General features: G+C 40.9%; 1 protein-coding gene across 1 annotated transcript in view; it reads left to right on the forward strand.

Moving 5' to 3' along the window:
* Positions 1-15255, forward strand: part of nell2a (neural EGFL like 2a) — a gene marked incomplete at its 5' end in the record, with an annotated part of 92600 nt that extends 77345 nt beyond the window's left edge. The window contains 5 exons of the mRNA XM_083893977.1: positions 646-786; positions 2514-2707; positions 6741-6917; positions 10712-10936; positions 15151-15255. Coding sequence (XP_083750103.1) covers positions 646-786; positions 2514-2707; positions 6741-6917; positions 10712-10936; positions 15151-15192 — 779 coding nt within the window. The 3' untranslated portion in view covers positions 15193-15255. The remainder of the gene's footprint in view (positions 1-645; positions 787-2513; positions 2708-6740; positions 6918-10711; positions 10937-15150) is intronic.
* Between the last annotated feature and the right edge of the window lie 5673 nt (positions 15256-20928).

Consider the following 20928-nt stretch of genomic DNA (forward strand, 5'->3'; position numbering starts at 1 on the left):
GAAAGGAAGCGAGGAAGTGCGGATGAAGAAGGAAACAAACAGAACCATGGGAAGAACAAAGGATTAAATACACAGAGGGAACAGTCAGTGCGTGTCATTCAAGTCTTGTATTAAAGAGCCGGAGCAGGAGGAGGGGAGGGATTCATCCGAGTGCAGCTGTATGAAAACAAACATCACCTCCCTTCTATTGACAACCACCCATAGGCTCCCTTTTTCTTTGCTTCTCCACATATCCTCCTTATTTCCACATAATAGTTTAATTAAAGTGAGCACACGCAACTCTGAGTTTATCTGTTTTTCCCCTGCATCTGCTACTGTAGGAGGATGACTGTATAGGATTTTTACTCGGCACACGCCGCTGAGGCAGCTGAGGATATGCTTATGTTATATTGCTGTTGTTTAATTCATTTCCAGCTATATTATTTCATCGACGCGGATGTCGCTCTTTGGTTATTCAATGATGTGTGATCGATATAACCTACGTGGTGAATTCACCGCAGTGCCAACGGTGAAGGTTAAAAATGTCTTCCGGCAAAAGTGGAGCAAGTGGATATTTTTATATACCAAACAACACTGATTATATATGATTCTCGTCTCCTCTCCTCTCCTCTCCTCTCCTCTCCTCTCCTCTCCTCTCCTCTCCAGATATTGACGAGTGTGCCAATGGCTTTGTCGAGTGTGACACCAAGTCCACTTGTGTTAACTTGCCCGGCTGGTACCACTGTGAGTGCCGTGACGGCTACCATGACAATGGCCTGTTTTCCACCAATGGGGAGTCCTGTATAGGTGAGTGAGCTGCCTCGGTTTTTACATGTATATGTAAAAAAAAAAATAGATAAGACAGCAGGTTGATAGATAAAGGGAATCTAATGTGACACCAAAAATCCCAAAAACATGACTTGTACAGTTTAATTTGTATCATCTAATTCATTCAGTGTGTATGAACGTAATTATCAATGTATTATTTAAACCATTATTGCTTATAAAAAATGTAAATGATACAGATGAAACGGTCAGTCACTTCATGAATGTTACAACAGTATTTTGTATGGAAATAATTATCGTTAACACATTAAATGTACATTTTTAAGTGTCTTGTCATGCTAAAAACAGCATAATAATGTTTGTATGTTTGTACACTTTTTTTGTGTCCGATACAGATACATTAATTTTAGACCGTTTATGAAGCTGTTAACAACACATTTTGTGCTGAGTCATTCCAAAGACACAATTCTCCAACTGTGCGGCAAATTTTGGCCTCTAGAGCTGCAACTAACGATTATTTTTGCAAATCGATTAATCTGTTGATTAGTTTCTCAATTAATCAATTAATCGTTTGGTCCATAAAATGTCATAAAATGAAATGATGATGTTCTTGAATGTCTTGTTTTGTCCACAAGCCAAAATGATTCCGTTTTAATGATTTCTTTGTTATATGGAGCAAAGAAATACATAAAATGTACACATTTAAGAAGCTAAAACAATCAGAAATCTTGTTTTAATCATGAAGAAAGCTTCAAACCGATTAATCGATTAACTGTTCTCCCTAAAACAAAAAACAGCCCAAACATGACTCGGCTAAAATGGTTGTGCTGATTTTTATTTACATTTTTGCAGTCTGTGCAAAATGAATCATGTGATATGCATGTATGTAGGATAATTGGATTCAATATATAATTTGTTCGGTATCTGATCTAGTGATTTTGACCAGTATCGGACTGATACCGATACGGACCGATACCGATTCCCATCCCTAGTTTGTATCCCACAGCTCCATAATGTCCCTTGAATGAAAAGCTTTAAGGTTCTTCTCTTTGTTTAGACTAAAGATATTAAAATTACAGACATAAGCAGTTTAAAACAGATCAAAACCTTCACTTCTTTTTTTTTTACGTGGTGTCATATTCGTGTTTGCTCTGTTATGAATGCACGTTTTTTTGTCATTAGCCGTGTGTTGTCCTTCCACAAATGTCAGTTTCCTTTCCTCATCCCCGTTCATTCCCTCTCACACTCTCTCTCGTACGACCTGTCAGGAGACATGTCGCCCGTCAAAATGGAAACCCTCAATCTTCAGTAACATTGAAGCATTACCTGTAACAATAGTGCCGGTGCTGCTGCACTCGTTGACCCCATTCTTGACTGTCAGTCTCAGATGCAGGAGGAGAAAAAAAGAAAAAAAAAGAAAGCATTTTAAAGGCTCTTTCTAAGACTGCGTCTCACAAACCAATGTGGTAATTTGCCCAGAAGTAGGTTTCTGGGTTATATTACAGTTGTACACTGCTTGTCTTATTCTATGATCTGGAAAATGTTGAATTTCCACAGGTAACAATAGCATTTTAAAGCTTTTCATGAGCACGTTTTTGGGTGCAGTGAACCATCAGTGTTTTGTTCAAAAAAATGACATTAATTCTTAAGTGAAAAAAAATGAATGTCAGCCTATAGAAGCAGCAGGACACGCTCTTTGAGATAAAGCAACAGGGTGATTCTGATTCATTTTCTTGCGCTCTCCGCAGATATTAATGAATGCAAGACGGGGAGGAACACCTGCGCCAACGACACGGTGTGCTTCAACCTGGACGGAGGCTACGACTGTCGGTGTCCCCACGGGCACAACTGCACGGGCGACTGTATCCATGACAACAAGGTCAAACACAGCGGGCAGATCTGGGTGCTGGACAGTGATCGGTGCTCGGTGTGCTCCTGTCAGGTGAGAACCAGAAGCAGATGGATAAAGAGAGTGAGGAAAACCAAGCAGAGGTAGAAACAGCCAGATGTTCTCTTCATATTACTGCATCGTATACACCATTTTCTTCTTTTTTTAAAAGACCATACAAAAATATTCCTTTAAATAAACAACGATGTCACCCACGGGACAAACTTCATGGTTTATTGTCCTCCTCTGTAAACATACTGCTCTGCTTTGAGCAAGAAACACTAACATTTATGTTATATGATATATTTTTTATGTTGTTTGACAATCAGAGGATTCACAAGTTCTCTCACGGGTAAATTTGGGCATTTGGATGTGGAAACGTGTGCCTCATTGACCTTTAAACAAGATGCATAAATGTTAATGTTGCTGCACGTCAGCAGACTCTAGGGAACTGTTTGTGAACTATCATATAAACTTCATAAGTTAATGTCACGGTCTTGATAACACGGTGTATAGATATATACGATTTTTGACGTAACATGCTCTATGTTACAGCCTAAGGATAAAAATGATCTGATTTTTTTTGTGGTAATCCGGATACAGATCAATATTCAGGAGTTTAAAAAAATAAAAAATAAATTGTTAAAGGTGTATTATGTAATAAATTTAAAGCAACTTGACATTAAAATCCTCCTAATATGTCACAGAGACTCAGGAATAATGTTCATATAACAAACTGAACTCACCAACAACAACAGTACAGCCAAAATTTTTATATTAAAAAAAGTATTTTGCAGACTGCAAATCATGTTTATGTTTTGAAATCATGTTTTGGCATGTGGCGCCACCTACCGCCGTCTACCAATCATTGCAGTCAGTAGAGTCTCAGCTGCCGAGCGACCACGGGTTGCCAGTTACGTCTGAGCTACAATGGGCGAAGAAAACGAAAAACCTAAAAGACCTCGGTATTTTGAATTTGAGCGTAGTAACCGTTTTTGGCCACATTCTTACATATGGCGCCTTTAACCTTGGAAAGCATGGGAGTATATTGACATTGACATTGAGGGAAACCGAGCGGCCTTTGTGTTCTCCGAGTGCTTTCGCTGGTTAATGCTGCGTATCAGATTTAGGATTAAAGTAAAAAAATTGATACAATGACAGTGTTGCTATAGTGATTGGCAGTTTAAGCATCAGTCAAAGCGGACATTAAACCAGGGGTCGGTAACCTTTAGGATGAAAAGAGCCATTTTTGTCATCTCTCCACTCAAATAAAATTCATTTGGAGCCGCAAAAAAACCCCACAAAATGACGATAATAACATGTATAAAGGTTTTTATACAGACATACTATATACAATATTAATAGTCTCTTTCATTTATGACATTTAAGAACTACAACATGTTCAGTTTATACCCAACCTCTGGACCCCGTAGACCTGGTTCTTCCATTGTTTCATTGTTTGTGGCAAATTAAAGAAATTCAAATGAACCCACTTTGAAATAAACGAAGCAAATATTTGGATTTTACGTCGTTCACGCTCGAGAAAACGTGGTACGTGGATCCAAAGATGGACAGGACGCATCCAAACGTCTACTGAACATTGCATTTTTCATCGACGTTGGATGTGACGCACAAGATATTAAAACACTTTTATTTGTCGCCTCGATCTCTAAAGCTACAAGGAGCCACTGCAGAGTGGTTGAAGAGCCACATGTGGCTCCAGAGCCGCAGGTTGCAGACCCCTGCATTAAACACTCATGTAATGTCCATTCAAAGTGATGTAAAGGGTTAAAACCAGCACATAATCTCCAGTTTTCACACAGAGAAAAATACGTTAAATGTCCTGAGAAGGTTCACGACCCTCAGGTCACATACAGGTTACAAACAATCAGTCACCCGCACATGTTGACCCTCACCAGTTACAGGTCAAACCTAATATTGGGCCTGGTCTGCTTCTTAAGATGAAACCACTATACGCTCTATATATATAAATATATATACACATATATCTATATCTATATTGTTTGACTATAACCTTTCTATTCAGAGATTAAATGCAGTGAAATACTGTGAATATGTCAAAAATAATTGTATGGACTGCATATAAATAAATGGTGCAGTGTGGTTCCACAGCAGCTTTCAAAGACACCTTCAGTTTTGCACATTGATCTTACATAACCCACGCCAGGTTCTGACCTGTTCTCGTCAAAGACCTGTCGGTAGTGACTCATGCTTTTTCATGTCGTTGTTTTGATCGATTTCTGACGCCAGCGTCGAGGGGGAACATTTGTTCCTGAAAAGCCATTCGATTATACCGTTTTTTTTTTTTTTTTCCCTCCATGAATATCAGGTCACAGACCAGTCATACTTTGCATGTGAGTGTTTCGCTCGCCCTAATACCCAATGTCTGGCAGTAGTGAAAGGTGATTATAGTGGATTAGTGTCGGTAGTGAATGATGAAGCAGCAAATTATTCATTTGATTACAAAGGACCAGGGCAGCAATGGCTGCCTAATTAAATTAGTTATATTAATTGATTAGAGAGATTGAAGAGCTGCCTGTCAAAATTTGTTGCGTTGAGTGATTGAGCGAACAGAGGAGTAAACATGTTATTGTTTTGGAGGTGGACAAACACAGCTGGATGTTAGGTGGACAGTTTTAACACACCGTTGAGGAGAAACCAAGGTCAAACACCAAAGAAAAGACAAAAGTGTGGATGTGATCTAGTCTGAGGTCATGCTGTCTGCAAATAGTTATCGTTTCAGATCCGGTACATGAGAGTCTTTGTCAGCAGCATTGACAAAACCTGTAGATTTAAAGGATTATCACTTTGTTTTATAATGTCAGAAATCTGAAAATCAGTGTATCAAAGCCCAAATGAATGCATTTGAGTGTTTTATTTTGTTTGATTATGGCTAAAATATGTTATTATATAAATAATATATACGCTGGTGCCAAATCATTTTGGACATTTCTGCTTTGAAAAATGACTACTCTCATGTTTATGTGTCTCAAGCTGCAAACGATTATTTTCCTAACCGATTAATCTGTCGATTATTTTCTCGATTAATCGTTTGGTCCATAAAATGTCTGGAAATGTTTAAAAAAAAAAATTGGAAAATGATGATGTTCTTGAATGTCTTGTTTTGTCCACCAACCAAAATGATTCTGTTTAATGGTTTCTTTGTTATGTGGAGCAAAGAAACAAAGAAAATATGCACATTTAAGAATCTTGTTTTAATCATGAAAAAAGCTTCAAACTGATTAATTGATCATTAATTCTCCCTAAAACAAGAAATAAACAGCCCAAACATGACTCGGCTAAAATGGTTTTGCTGATTTTTATTTACATTTTTGCAGTCTGTGCAAAATGAAGCATGTGATATGCATGTATGTACGATATTTGGATTAAAAATATCATTTGTTCGGAATCTGATCCAGTGATTTTGACCAATACCGGACCGATACCGATACTGACCATTACCGATTCCCATCCCTAGTTTCTATCCCACAGCTCGAATGTCTTGTTTTGTCCACAAAGCAAAAAATATTCACATTTAAGAAGCTAAAACAATCAGAAATCTTGTTTTAATCATGAAAAAAGCTTCAAACCGATTAATCGATTATCAAAATAGTTTTACAATTAATTTAGTAATCGAATGGTGCCAAATCATTTTGCACATTTCTGCTTTGAAAAAAAAATGACTCCTGTCATGTGTGTGTGTTTATGTGTACATTGTTTCTAAAACAAACAATACTACGTGTATTTCCTTCATGGCTGAGTCCTGTGGAAAAGGTATTGGAGTGAGTTTTCACCATCACTCTGACGACCAGATAAAGATAAACCGTTTCAGTTTCGTCTTGGTTGCCATGTGAGCTGAACCACGCTAACTGTAAAACACAGTCAATGGGATCGCCGTCGGTTTCTTTTTTGCCACACAGTATTTACTATCCACATAAACGCTTAATGATCCCATTAAACAAATGTGCCGTGTCTGTGCCTGCATAGAAATGTCTATTCTGTGTGTGTGTGTGTGTGTGTGTGTGTGGTCGTGTGGTAAAATGTCACATTTGTTCTGCATGCTCAGGCCGGCCAAGTCATGTGCCGCAGGATGGTTTGCGACTGCGACAACCCCAACGCCGACCTGTTCTGCTGCCCCGAGTGTGACCCTCGCCTGAGCAGCCAGTGTCTGCACCAGAACGGCCTGCTCACCTACGGCAGTGGAGACACATGGGTGGAGAACTGTCAGCAGTGTCAGTGTCTGGTGAGTGTACAACTCAGAATTGTAGTTATTACTTTTTTATCAGGCGCTGTTTGTTTTTTTTTTTGTTTTTTTTTTAACAGTGAGAGTGAAAACATAAAGCATTCACTGATGCACCGCAGAGCTAATACACTGTAGCGCAGTTTCCATGGAAATGCTCTTGACGGAGAGATGGTGCTCTGTTAAGAAAGTCAAGGAGAGACGTTTGTTTTGTTGGCCAAAAGAGGAGGAGGAGGAGGAGTAGTGATTAAGAGGTGAATATCAGCATTGAAGAACAAAGAAAACTGAAATAGTTTTTTTTTTTTTCATCTCATTCATTCGCTCGATTCTAAAGGACCTTCCGCGTCGTTGTCTGCGGTGATGGAATGATTGTACGTTTCCATTGAGAGATACTTCCAAGGTTATGAGAGCGGGAAGTTTGAGTGTCCTCTCCATGCAGCCACTGTGTCACTCTCTTTGTGTACTTGAGGAATATTTCACAGTAGGCATTGTTTTTCTTTCGCGTTCACATCCTCTGACATGTCGATCCTTGTTTACATAGCAAATTTTTGCGACTCGAGCACCACGGGGGAAAGTGTTTCCAACTTGACACAAACGATAAATCCTTCCCATACCTGTGATGCACTTTATGCTTGCGTACGTATTAAATGCCAGGGCTGTGCTGTGCTGTGCTGTGCTGCAGCTTCTACTGCCACACTTGTCTTGTCTCACCCACATTTAGCTGTAACATACACCCACACCAGTGTCACCCCTTCTGTTCAGTGACTCACCATTCATCTTCCTGGTAGATCTCCAGACAAGCACTTTATGACTCCTTTTCCGGCTTGTTCCCCTCTCTCGTTGCCGCTCGCTGCAGATCAATCATACTTGGAGCTAATATAAGTTGGCTCCTGTCAGACAGTCAGATGGTCTGAGGAGCAACAGCGATGACATTTTCTTCCTCCCCTGCTGCCATTGTAATAGCGCCTTGACGCTTGGACCTCGGAGATGATTTTTTTTTGGATGTCTTACAGCAAGCCATTACACGGGGGCTCGGAAAAATTACCGCTCAGCCGAGAGGGAATAGAAGAAGCACGCTGAAAAAAACCCCACTTCACTTTGCTCAGCGTTACACTCGCACTGTAAGCACTTATTTACTGTATATTGACACAAGTGCACACAAATATATTTGAGAACACAGTCATGGCCACAACTGTGCCTGCAGCAGAGCACAGTCACGCACATGCAGCGTACAAACGGAACACATGTACCCACACACACGTTTGAGAGTGTAGACACGCATGTCACGCGTCCACACAAACGGACGGACATAAAACACAATCAATTAAAGATGCACAGAGACACGCACGCGAGGCAAAGCTTTTCGCCCACCAGCCGCAGTCTACTACGAAGAGCAGCGCTCGAAACGGTCGAGGGAGGAGAGGGCTGCTGCTGCTGCGCGATATCGCGCGGGGGATTGCGGTGACATGACAGGGATGTGAAATGAACCTTGAATGCTGCTTCACTTAGCAGAGACGCATCTGTCCAGCCAGAGCAAAAGGGCCTGGAAATACACAGCGACAGCAGACACGCGCGGCCACAACGTTCTCCACAGACGATAAGATAAGAATCCTTCTTTATGTATTTATTTAAAAAGGGCACAGTGTACGGTGATCAGCATTTGAATTATACCCTTAAATGTAAATCTACCAGAGTACAATACAGGTGTTACAATGCTATAACGAGAAAAGCACTCGGAGAGCGCAGACCTCTGCCAAGGCAGCTCAGGCCCCCCACAAAATAGCGATAAAAATAGTGATAGGGTCTACGGATTACGCCCAAAATGTAATCACTTGTTCTTGGTCCCATTGCGGACATTTCCTGAAAAATTACATCCAAATCTGTCCGTGACCTTTCAACTTATATTGCTAACAGACAGACAAACAAACTCCGGCGAAAATATACTGTACCCCCAGTCAATAACACAATTCTCAGTTTGGATCATTTTAATCCATCGTTGAAGTTTAGTTTTTAAAAACGGAATAGTTTGTACTTTCTCTGATATCAACAGGAAGACTATTCAATAATTCAAGGACTTCCTGAGAAGACTGTTTGTCCAAACTTAATACGTCTGTATTGTCCTAACACAGTCTCCTTAGGTTGCTGCCTGACTGTCTTTCCTCTTTACAAACTCACTCAGTGGACGAGGTGCGAGGTCATTTAATGTTTTAAAAAACAAGACATACATCTAAAAAGTATGAAAAACGATCAAAAAGAAGTTGCAACTGATAGGGTTTTTGGGGTCCAGTGTTTTTAAGGTCTGCTTATACAGGGGGTTTCTATTGGTGCCTGACTGTGATCATCACAAGATAATTCCCAGTCAAAGAATGTCACTAGATTCTAATATTCTGGAGGCATTCGTTTTAAATCTTTACATTCAGTGCATCCTTACATTAGGGGTGGAAATCTTTGACTATCTCACAATTTGATTCGATTCCAATTTTTGGGGCTATGATTGGATTCAAAATCGATTTGGATACAAAATGATTGGTTCCATAATGATTTCTGCTTCAATCTTTAGGTGTGCAAAGGAAGATCTACTCCAGTCTGACAAATGGAGATTTATTCAGTTTTAAAGAATTGTTGTAACTGTGGTATAAAAACAATATCACACGATTGCATAAGTAACAAAAATAAAAGTGCCCCTTTTACATTTTATATCGATTTTGAATCACGGTCGATGAGAATCATGATTTTTATGTGAATCGAAAGTGCACTGAGAAACCGTGGACACTACAAGGCAAATGGACTAAAATGAGAATATAATAATTTCATTTTTAAACTGAACAAGTGTACAATGCCGCGCTGTTTTGTGTAAATACAAGCTGATACTGTGCCGACTCCTCTGTGAACATGGACCACATCTACGTGATGACACAGATACGAGTGTCCCACATCACAGCATGGGAAACATAAAGAAGCTCGATTCAGTGTCTCCGTCGTGCTACAGGCAAAGATTTCCCCCACACTTCAAATGTTTACACAATACATGGAGGCAGGGAGTGGGCATTAGCGCTGCGTGAGCCTGTGCTTTATAGCCAGGCTCATTTACAGCAACATTTTTCTGAAATGCTGAGCCAGAAGATTTTCAGTGATATTAAATATTCCCGGTGGGACTCTCTGCATTGTATCTTTTTTAACTTTGTGTGCGTGTGCCTCCTTTTTTTTTTTTTTTTATCTCCTTGTGTGTTTAAACTTATAAAGTGTGAGCTCATATTTCAAGTCCCGATGAGGTGCAGAGCAAAAAAAAAAAAAAAAAATGACAAGAGTAAGCAGAAGTGGGTCAGGCCAGAATGATTTAGCATACAGTAGGTACAATGTGCAGCAAAACATGTATGCCCACACGTTTTCTGAGGCCAGAGGAAAAAAGGCAGTGGGAGAAAAATCCAATAACGCTTTCTCTGCTGTAAGTTTGCTGTGAGATTAATATAGGAACAACAATAAGAGAGAGAGGGACTAGAGCAAATCAATTAAAACGCTGCAGAATTTACCTCACTAAAAAATGCCGACTGTGTTGAAAGATTGCCCCGCTCATCCATTTTCTCAGTACCGTAACTTTTTTTTTTTCCTTTTTTTCATCAAATGGAGACACTTCTGATAACATGCAAATAAAAAGCACCAGAAGAAATGGAAAAATGCAATAGTGCATTAGCAGAGATTAATTTTTAAGCTTTCTCTGCTTTTACGCCCTCTCTCTCTCTCTGTTTGTCTCTTCACCTTTAATCCATATTCAATATTCTCTCTCTCCGCCTTCACAGCAGGGGCAGGTGGATTGCTGGCCTCTGCCGTGCCCGCCCGTCGACTGCGAGTTCACCGTGGTGCCCGAGGGCGAGTGCTGTCCCCGCTGCGTCACCGACCCCTGCCTGGCCGACACCATCCGCAACGACATCACCAAGACGTGCACGGACGAGCACAACATCTCACGCTTCAGCGGCTCCTCCTGGATTAAACATGGCACTGAGTGCACTCTGTGCCAGTGCAAGGTAAGCAGCACAGCCCTGCAGGCAGCCGCGAGACAGCGAAATTACACTTTGCTTAGTTCACTACTACAAATAAAAAAAGTGTTTGGGAACTGACCTATAGTGTTTTAGGAAGAAATAGTACCTTGTGGTCCAGAAATTGCATTTATTACATATAGTGATAAATGTGAAAAGCTGCATTTTATGATTATTATTATTATTATCATGGTAATTATTATTATGGATCATATATTATGTTAGCTGGGTCCTAATTTAGAAGCATCGCTCGTTCCAGACTAATGCATCATAATGTTGCAAGAGACTATCCTCCAATGAAACGTGACTGTGGGTCATATGCAGGAATTATGACCCCATAGGTACGTTTTCAAATTGGCACCCCTACTGGTAGTTTAAATAACAAAATAATATATCTGGTACTTTTACACACGATACCACACGACACACTATTTTTTATTTATTTAATTTATATGTCATTTAGTGTGTTTCCACCGGCTTGACTCGACTCACCTCGGCACGGCGCAGTTAAAGGCGTCATATGTAAGAATGTGGCCAAAAATGGTTACTACATTCAAATTCAAAATACCGAGGTCTTTTAGGTTTCGTTTTCTGACGTAACTGGCGACCCGTGGTTGCGCGGCAGCTGAGACTCTACTGACTGCAATGATTGGTAGACGGCGGTAGGTGTCGCCACATGCCAAAACATGATTTGCGGTTTTATTTTTAATAAATATTTTGGCTGTACTGTTGTTGTTGGTGAGTTCAGTTTGTTATATGAACATTATTCCTGAGTCTCTGTGACATATAAGGAGGATTTTATGGCCAGTTGCTTTAGATTTATTACATAATGCACCTTAAAGTTGAGTTTCCACTAGCATAGTTCTTGTTACCAGGTACTTTCTTTAGTACCTGCTCTGGTGAGGTTCCAAGCGAGCTGAGACGATACTATGCCGAACTGTAGATCAGTTAAAAAGACTTAACAATCATAAAAACTTGGGTTAATCCAACAATTAGCAGGAAAATGTCAAAAATCTGAATATTTAACAAAGGAGTCTGGTTGATACACCAGAGTCTGTGCTCCAGTGGAGGAAGTACTGAACACATTGTTTTAATTGACTGATACTGATGATTTAGTTACACTGAAAACAACTGCTTTACAAATTACAAGTCACTCGTTTGTGTGTGTTACACGTGAGACGGCAGTTTCACGTAGCTGTGCAGTAAAGACTCCGCCCACATTGAGTAGAAAACTCACTGAACAGTTTTGGATTTTTGTAGTGTGAAACCAACGTGAGGCGAGGCAAGTTAGGACCATAGTGGAAAAGGGCCAATTGGCTGTAAATGAATTGACCTGTAACTTACTGCCTAGCCCTTTGTAGCGCTAACCCCAACCTTACTAACACTTGTGCCTTGTTGAGGTGAAAAATGCCAGCGCACTTACAATGCAACAGTGAGGACAGGACAGGCTGCTGACGGACATCATCTGTAGAACACACCCTTTCATTTTGTTTCAGCCTTCACAGTCTAAAACCAAGGGTGGACGAAAATGGCCCCTCATTTTAGACTTTGCTATCGCTCCTCCTTTCCAAAGCCATAGTTAAACACCTTGTGAATTACACATATTGCTTTGCTGCTACTCGCAGAACTTGGCTCTAACAATAGCACCTCTAAAGCCCCTAATTAAACCCATATCTCTTATTATATTTGTACAAACCCCTGCGTAATAATAATACTTAAGTACAAAAAAGTCTAAAAATTACAGGAGACCGGAGATATGACTATACCTGAAGTCTCTCCCCGTGTTGCCTGGCAACCTCACAGTGATGACCAGACAGCTGTTTCCAGACGTTACACTTTACTGCACTTGCTGTAATTCAGTGTTTTATGGATATGAAGGTATTATCTGTCTTCTTATTCATTCTCAGCCAAAAGGCAATACGCACATTTCCCAGAATGTCGAACTCTTTCTTTGAATAAAAAATAAACAGAAACCTGCACTGAGGAAAACCACCTGGTTTCAGCCACAGCAGGGAATCACTGCTGTTTCCAATGCACTGTGTTAAACAAGCAGACATGTTTGCAACCACACTGCTTACAGTGTGCTGTATAGGGTCTATATTTGAAAAGTAGGAGAAATCATGAGAGAAGACTTCCTTGCACAATTTTATGTATTCAACAATTTGAGTTTTGTGGTAAACGCACCTGCAGAGAGTAAACTGTGCAGGCAGCTATAGTTATACTGACACAGTATACCCGTCATTATATATTGTGAGCATGAGTGACTTTGCCTCAGCTTTAGCAGTAATCCGCCAGCTAAGACTGACTTCCCAAGTTTACACACATATATATGCTGTATATAAAATATTCTCTCCTGCTTGCCATCAATCAATATCCTCAGAGGACAAACTGAAAAATATCTATTTTTGCAGTCTTTCAAAAAATGTATAGATTTATATTGAAGTCGTATGCATGAAATACAAACCTCAGCCCATTTTCCACAAGTCGTAAACCCATTAGCGGACATATATTGCGGAGTAGTGGTTAGTGATGTTGCCTTGCACGACAACGAGAGGAACAGGCTCCTTTCTGCATGGTGTGTGTCCGGGTTACTTCCCACAGTCCAAAAACATCCATCCATCTTCATCCGCTTTATCCTCCACATGAGGGTCATGGGGGGGGTGCTGTGCCAATCTCAGCTGACTTAGGGGCGAGATTGGCACGGTACACCCTGGACAGATCGCCAGTTGCATGTTTTTGGACTGTGGGAGGAAACCGGAGAACCCGGAGGAGAAAACCCACGCACACACGGGGCGAACCTGCAAACTCCATACCAGAAAGGTCCTTATTCCCGACCAGGTTCGCGAACCCTGGTCTTCTTGCTGCAAAGGCAAGAGCGCAAACCACTACACCAACCGTGTGGCCCTATTCCAAAAACATCCAGAGGTTAATTGAACACTAAATTGCCCGTTGGCGTGAATGTGAGAGTGAATGGTTGTTCGTGCCCTGCGATGGACTCGCAGCCTCTCCAGGGTACACACCACCTTTTTGCCCTGTGTCCCCTGGGATTGGCTCCAGTGACCCGTGACCCTCATGTGGAGGAGAAAGCAGTAGACAATGGATGGATGGATAAACCCATTAACATCCACTAACATCTGGCTTCTGTCTGCAATGTGCATAGATACAGTCGGCATCTACTCTGCAGCAGGCGTGGGTTTTCATCAACCCTGCCTCAGCGGCGATGTGAACATGACACCTGCATGAATGCACACATTTCTTCTTCTTCTGCTTCCTGACTTTGGCAAATCTAGTCGCTGAGTGTGCACCTTAACCAGCGCTCCATTCAAGCAAAATCAGTTCAGTCGCCTACTTCTACATTTGTGACATGATACAAACCTCTCCATGGCAATGGGGAAGGAGTCGGTGGCCTTTTTCGTGGGTTTACCCATGTTTAAAAACTCAAATATATCCACTAATTTTGGTGTTAATGACATATTATTGTAGTGAGAAGACCCCCGGGTTCGCGACCCGGTCAGAACAAGGACCTTTCTGCATGGAGTTTGCATGTTCTCCTGGTGTGTTCGTGGGTTTTCTCTGGGTTCTCCGGTTTCCTCCCACATGCAATATGGGGGATTATGTAAATTGGACACTCGAAATTGACCATAGGTGTGAATGTGAGAGTGAATGTCTGTTTCTATGTGTCCCTGTGATGGACTGGTACTCTGTCCATGGTGTACCCAGCTTTTTCGCCCTATGTCGGCTGAGATTGGCACCAGCCATGTGGAGGACAAAGTGGTAGAAGATGGATGGATGGAGGTATTATTGTTTTTGAACAATGCCTTTTTCAGTTCTATCAGTTTCTCATTTGCCAGCTTTGGTGACATTGCTGTCCCTGCAAATCGGAATGCAACAAGGAAGGCTATCATTCCCCCTTAGATTGAGGTGGATGGCTCTTTGACCCTGCACATCCGTATTCTCGGTCGAATATCCTCATGTTGGATGAAATGCTGCCACATTTGTGCCCTTAAGAATGTTAAATGCCATTCTGAGTCTACCGCGCTGACCTTTACCTGTAAGAATTGTCTGCCGAGCTTCAAAAGGCTGCACCCAAGGTTAAAGTATGGCAATAATGCGTGTGTGTCTGTGCCCTCCCTCCCTCCCTCCCTCCCTCCCTCCCTCCCTCCCTCCCTTTCTCTCTCTCTTTTTTTTCCTCTCATTTCCAGAACGGACACATCTGTTGCTCAGTGGATCCCATGTGCCTTTAGTCCTGGAAGATCTGAAGGTACCTGTACAGTGTTCTCCATGTAAGAAATAGTGACACCACCCCCTCTGTCTCTTCACTGTCCTTTCTACAGGTGTGGGTCAAATAGTGTTCGCGTATTAGGATTTGATTTAGCCTGCGAAACCAGATGGATGGCGTCACCAATCAGGACAATATTCATATACTGTCATTATTGTCAGACACTGACAATTATGTACAAAATGAACCTTCATGTACTTTCCACTGGTTTCCTTCTTTATTCTCCGTGGTGAACTCCACTCATCTGGTACATCATTAAAAAGCAAAAGTGTTTTGCAAATACTCTCGTGACCCATGTCTGCCTTCTCAGCTCCTCTTTATACCAAATGCAGACCTCTATATCTTACCAAACAGACGACGGACGACAGTCTCCTCAAATCCACTCTTATTTGTTTTGTCTCACCACTGCAAGTGGACATTTTACGGATCACTATTCCCCCCCACTCTGAATCATTGCTACATGAATCTGTAAGATATTACTATTACTGGCATGAGTGTGCTTGATGTCCAAACATTTTTGCTGATTTCTAATTGATTCTCAATGATGATGATGATGATGACAATATCTTAGATAGAGTCCAGGCCGTTAGCATAAGGTTTTGTTGAAATAATTATAAGTCGTCTATATTATGTGGTGCTTTGTAGAATTTTTTTTTTTTTTTTTTTTGTAAATTTCCTTTTAGGCTTGTTATTGTGTAATAGTGAAATAAAGTATTTCTGTTAACATTTAAGTCTTGACTATGTGTGAGTCTACTTTATTTGACTTAATTCTAAGTGTGAATATTTAACGATTTGGTGATATATCGTCGTCCTTCCTCGTGCAATACGATAATCGATAAATTAAAGCGGACCAAGACCGGAAGTTCCATTTAACGCTGTTTTTTTAACGTGTATCTGCGACATTACCTCGTTTATGAAGCCCTGGAGGTTCGAAACAAACCGGTCCGGTTACGTAAACAGCATTTCTCCTCAAAAGCAGATCCTCCTGGTCCGGGCACTAGTCTGGGCACATCCGGTTACGTACATTGTACCGCAGAAAAAGAACGTCCGTTTTAGAGGTGTTTCACTTGCATTAGTGTCTTCTGACTCTGGGTCCGACTCTGGGTCAAAGTCATAAAAGGGACTGCGGCGGGGAGTCGTGAAGAAGCTATTTTTAAACACTGTTAAAACAATGTTTTGATAATGAGTAGCAGTGCATCCACCGTTCCAGAAGGGGGAGCTGGTGTGCTGACTACGTCACTTCCAGTTATTGGCCAATCACAAGACAGTTCGGAAGGCTGTTTTTAGCAGGCCAATCACAACACAGTCTGTCTTCTAGGTGTGAGATTTCAGTCTGAAACACCGCGGCTGACGAGAGCTTCAGTGAGGAGAGATTTCTATCGGCTCAATGTATGTAAGTAGATCTCCATAACTCACATATATATGCGATAGGACCACTCTTGGTCCGATTTAAGGCTCTCGAAAGTAAACAGTCCCTGCCAGTTTCACACGCCAGGCATCACTACTTTATGTCACCTCATGGTGGCGCTGCTTGAATGAATGAGGGAAAAATGGGTGGAAGAATGGTCAAAGAAGAAGAGAGAATTGGCGGAGAAAGCTACGTTAAGAAATGCCCCATCCACGTTCAATGCATAGACGTCATATGCTTATGTTGTGAATAAATAGAGAAATCTTGCACTTTTTACTTTTCATGGACCTTTGATTTTATTCAGTACAGATATCGTGATGCGTCGCTATATGATTGCAATATATTGATTATCACAGAATCGTTGTATCGTGATATTTTTGGTATTGTGGACCATGTATCGCATCATGTGATATTAAAGCACCCTTCATTGTTAGTTTGTAAGCTGGGACAAAGCTTCTGAAGTCCTTCTGGTAAGTATTATTATAGTTTTTATGTTGACGAAGCATTAAAACATGTGTGATATGATAATAAATGTGGCAGCTCTTTTTTTTTTTTTTTTTTTAGAAAGAAGTGACATTTGTTCACATTAATCCAAATGATATTTAACAGCTTGAAAACTCAAAAGTTGTTCTTATGAACGGATTACACTAAAATAATCTCTGATAAGACATCTAACTGAATTTGATCATGCTGAAACCTCTAACAAGAATTTGGTCTTTATTATTATGTCTCGTGGGCTTAATAATAATCTTAGGATTATGCTGGTCGATGAGTCAATTGCTCTCGCTTTATTTAATTTCACTGTTGTATAATAAAACATGTAGATATGTTCATGCTGCATTATGAAGCTTTCATTTCTGTCCTCCTGCACTCCTTTCTGAAGTAATGGATTTTTTTGGGGGGTAACACAGGAGCTACAGTTGGTGAATTGGATTAACATAGACTTTCTAGAGGAGAAATATTATCTTTAGCGGCTTGAGTACGTAATATTATTGAAGCCATTTATGAATTTATAGCGTACTATAAATCACATTTCTGTTGCACTCTTACATGTAAAGTGTTTGCTGACTATCTATCAGGTTTTTTTTGTGTCATCTCAGCCTCTGTTAATGTTCAAAAAACATGTGCATCAAATAATAGGTTATATGAGCCGGGTTGCAAAAGCAAACCTTTGTCGTATTTACATAAAACAATGTAATTATGTTTGTATAAAACATAACAAAGACTACTGGACCTGGTCTGAAGACATGGAGTGCACCTGTTACCCTCACAGTTGTAAAAAAGACTATACCATTTCCTAACTGTGGGGGGAACCCAAGAGCAAATCCCACATTGTGTTACTTACTTCCTGCAACTTTTTCTTCACGACTAAAGAAACATCTTTACACCTTAGATGGATCACTAGATTGAGTGGCTGTAAACAATTTACAGGTTATTATGAGTTATTATTATTAATTATCTGCTTATTTATTTCGTTCTCCGTAGCTTTGGAAGATGAAATCTTAATATTCTTACAGTATGAACTGTTGTTTATGTGCATTATCACCATTCTGATGTGTGTGTGTGTGTGAATACACATTTGCCCTTCCATTATCAGACGCTAACTATAAATATTTTATGCAAACAGAGTAAATGTATGGGCTCTCACAGATCCAGTATCAGTAGCACGGCTCGATGACTTCAAATGTAGCTGCTTGTGTGGAGTATACTTCAACATCTCTATATTTAGATGCACTCCACTCTCCCTGTTGAAGCGCATATATATATTATTCCACATATATCCCAGCCCCCTTCCTCCTTTTTTTCCCCCCGTGCCTTTGGAGATGGTTGTAATACTTGTATCACAGAAGAGCACTTAAAGTTCCTAATATAATTATCTATCAGTTCACAGCCAGACAAATGAGTTCAGCCTGGAGATGGCTTTATTTCCCCGTGGAGCACTTTCTCCCCTATACCAGCAGCTGATTCCCTGACTCTGCCTCTGCAGCTGCTTACATTAACAAACACACAACGTAATAGGATCCATTTACATTCAAAACCTACTCTCGACTCTCGACTTTTTTTTTTGTTCCACCTCCTCCTAAAACTTTTTTTTTTACCTCGAGTTATCATGACTTCAAACTCACCGTTCGAGTTGAACGTCAGGACAGGGGTTGTAGCGGTGGACAGGGGACGTGGGCAGTAGACAGTGGTCAGTGCACAGCGGCTGCTGGTAGGTGGTGGGGGCACCATCTGCTCCGGCTGCTCTGCTCCAGCGACTTCTACAGTAGCTGGTGGTGGCGTGGAGCCAGTGGGCACCTAAGTAGTGGTAGCACAGCAGGACAGACTGCTCTTCCAGCTGGCTTCTAAATGTCCAATTTTCCATGGCAGAGCTGAACCCTCTGCAACAGATGCTCTGACCCACAGGGTGTCTACTTCACTGCCTGTCCTATATACACCGTTAATAATGGCGTTGTGTATCGTTTTTGATTGTGGCTGGCTGGAAAAAAGTCAGGTGGCGGAGAAAAGTCAGGTTTGTTTTTGTGGTGAAATTTCACCGTAGTGTTTTAGGAATGTCTGTAGAATTATTTATTTTTAATTCAATTTGACTAGTAAGTCACATTAAAGGTAGGGTCAGAGGCGCAGCTTGTGAACAGGCAAGGCAGACAACTGTTTGGGGCCCCGAGCTGAAAGGGGGCCCCCGACACTCGCAGTCTGAGGGCTGTTTTTACTGAAATGTGCAGTGACCAGCCGCCTCTCCGTCCCCCTTAAACAACAATGGGCGATCTGCAATGACATCTCAGTAGGAAACCTCCCTAAAGGGGCCCCACCTCACTTTAACCTGTGCGAAGTTATCGTTCTGCAAGTTGGAATATGAAGAGGGTTATTTACAGTGTAATGCATATCTTTTTTTAAGCAGTTTATATATGTTTTTTCCAGTTATTTACAGTATTTTATTGTTCTATATATTTATATTGTTTTATAATGTGGGTTCTTTACAGTGTAATGTATTTTTTTTTTACTAAGTTTATATAGTTTTTTAAAAGCTATTTACAGTATTTTATTGTTCTTTACATTTATAGTTTCACATACTATTTAATTACAAGGTTTTTCCATGTTATTTCATTCCTTTTTGAAAAAAAACCCAAAACAATTTTAACTAATTTTTAGTTGGTGTCAGATTATTTATAAAATAATGGTGATGAACACTGGTTGGAAGGGCCCCCTGGGAATTTTTGCTTAGGGCCCCTACAGACTCTAGAATCGCCTCTGGGTAGGGTTGGAGATCCAAGCCCCTCTATTCAGACCTCCAAAGCTATGCCTCCAGATCTCGCACAACGAACACGGATTCACGAGCACATGCTCAGCATCGGTAACTTTCGGTACTTTACTACTTTTTTCAGATACTTGCTAAAAAACGACAAATACTCTCAAGAGATCACAAAGACATAAAGTGAACCAACCTGTCGAGTAGAAACAGGGCCACCATGTCATCACTTTGCAGCCCTTTCCCGCTGCCACCGTTCAAACGCTGCACAGATGTTCACTCTGGTCTTGGATCGCTTTGCATCAGCCTTTTTCTTGGCAGTAGCTTTCCCCCGAAAAACGTCTTTCATACGACACCTGTTGTTGGCACCTTTTCTGCCATAACGTTGCTGCAACTCTCTCGCACGAAGAGGGGGTACGTGCATAGGAGGGAGGGGGGGATAACAGATAGCAGTTTTATCGATGCGTCACGATAGACCGTCACATTATAACTGGATATGATTTTTAGAGGCCTGTCCGTTCCACATGTGATTTACGTTTTTTATTTCTGTGACAATGTATGAATTAATTGGTTAATATTGAGGTGTGAAGAGAAAATGCTCCATAAAATCATCTCCCACCCCACCTTTAAGGTTAGAATCTATTTTTTTATTATAAGTTTTTATTCCTGTGTTGTTTTGGTCGTAGCCGTTGTTTGTTACACTCTTAGTAGAACCATATAAGGTTCTTCAGCTTGTCCTCATAGGAGAACCCTTTTTGATTCCAGGTAGAACCTTTGGAACCCTTAGTTTCACCAAGAACCCTTATAAAACCCTTTATTCAGGAAAGGGGTTTTAAAGGGTTCTCTGGATCAAAATGGATCTTACTGGAACCATTAGTGTTCGGGAAAGGGTTTTTCAGAAGCAAATGGTTCCAGGTTGAACCTCAGCCCTTGTGGAAGGACACTTTTGGAACCCTTATTTCTAAGAGTGTCTTGTGGGGAGTGGCACCCACTGATTTGGCTACTAATGTAGAGTCTGCAAAATCCAGTCTGGATATTCTTTGTAG

The sequence above is a fragment of the Microchirus variegatus genome (assembly GCF_963457635.1).
Source record: "Microchirus variegatus genome assembly, chromosome: 8".
Lineage (NCBI taxonomy): Eukaryota > Metazoa > Chordata > Actinopteri > Pleuronectiformes > Soleidae > Microchirus > Microchirus variegatus.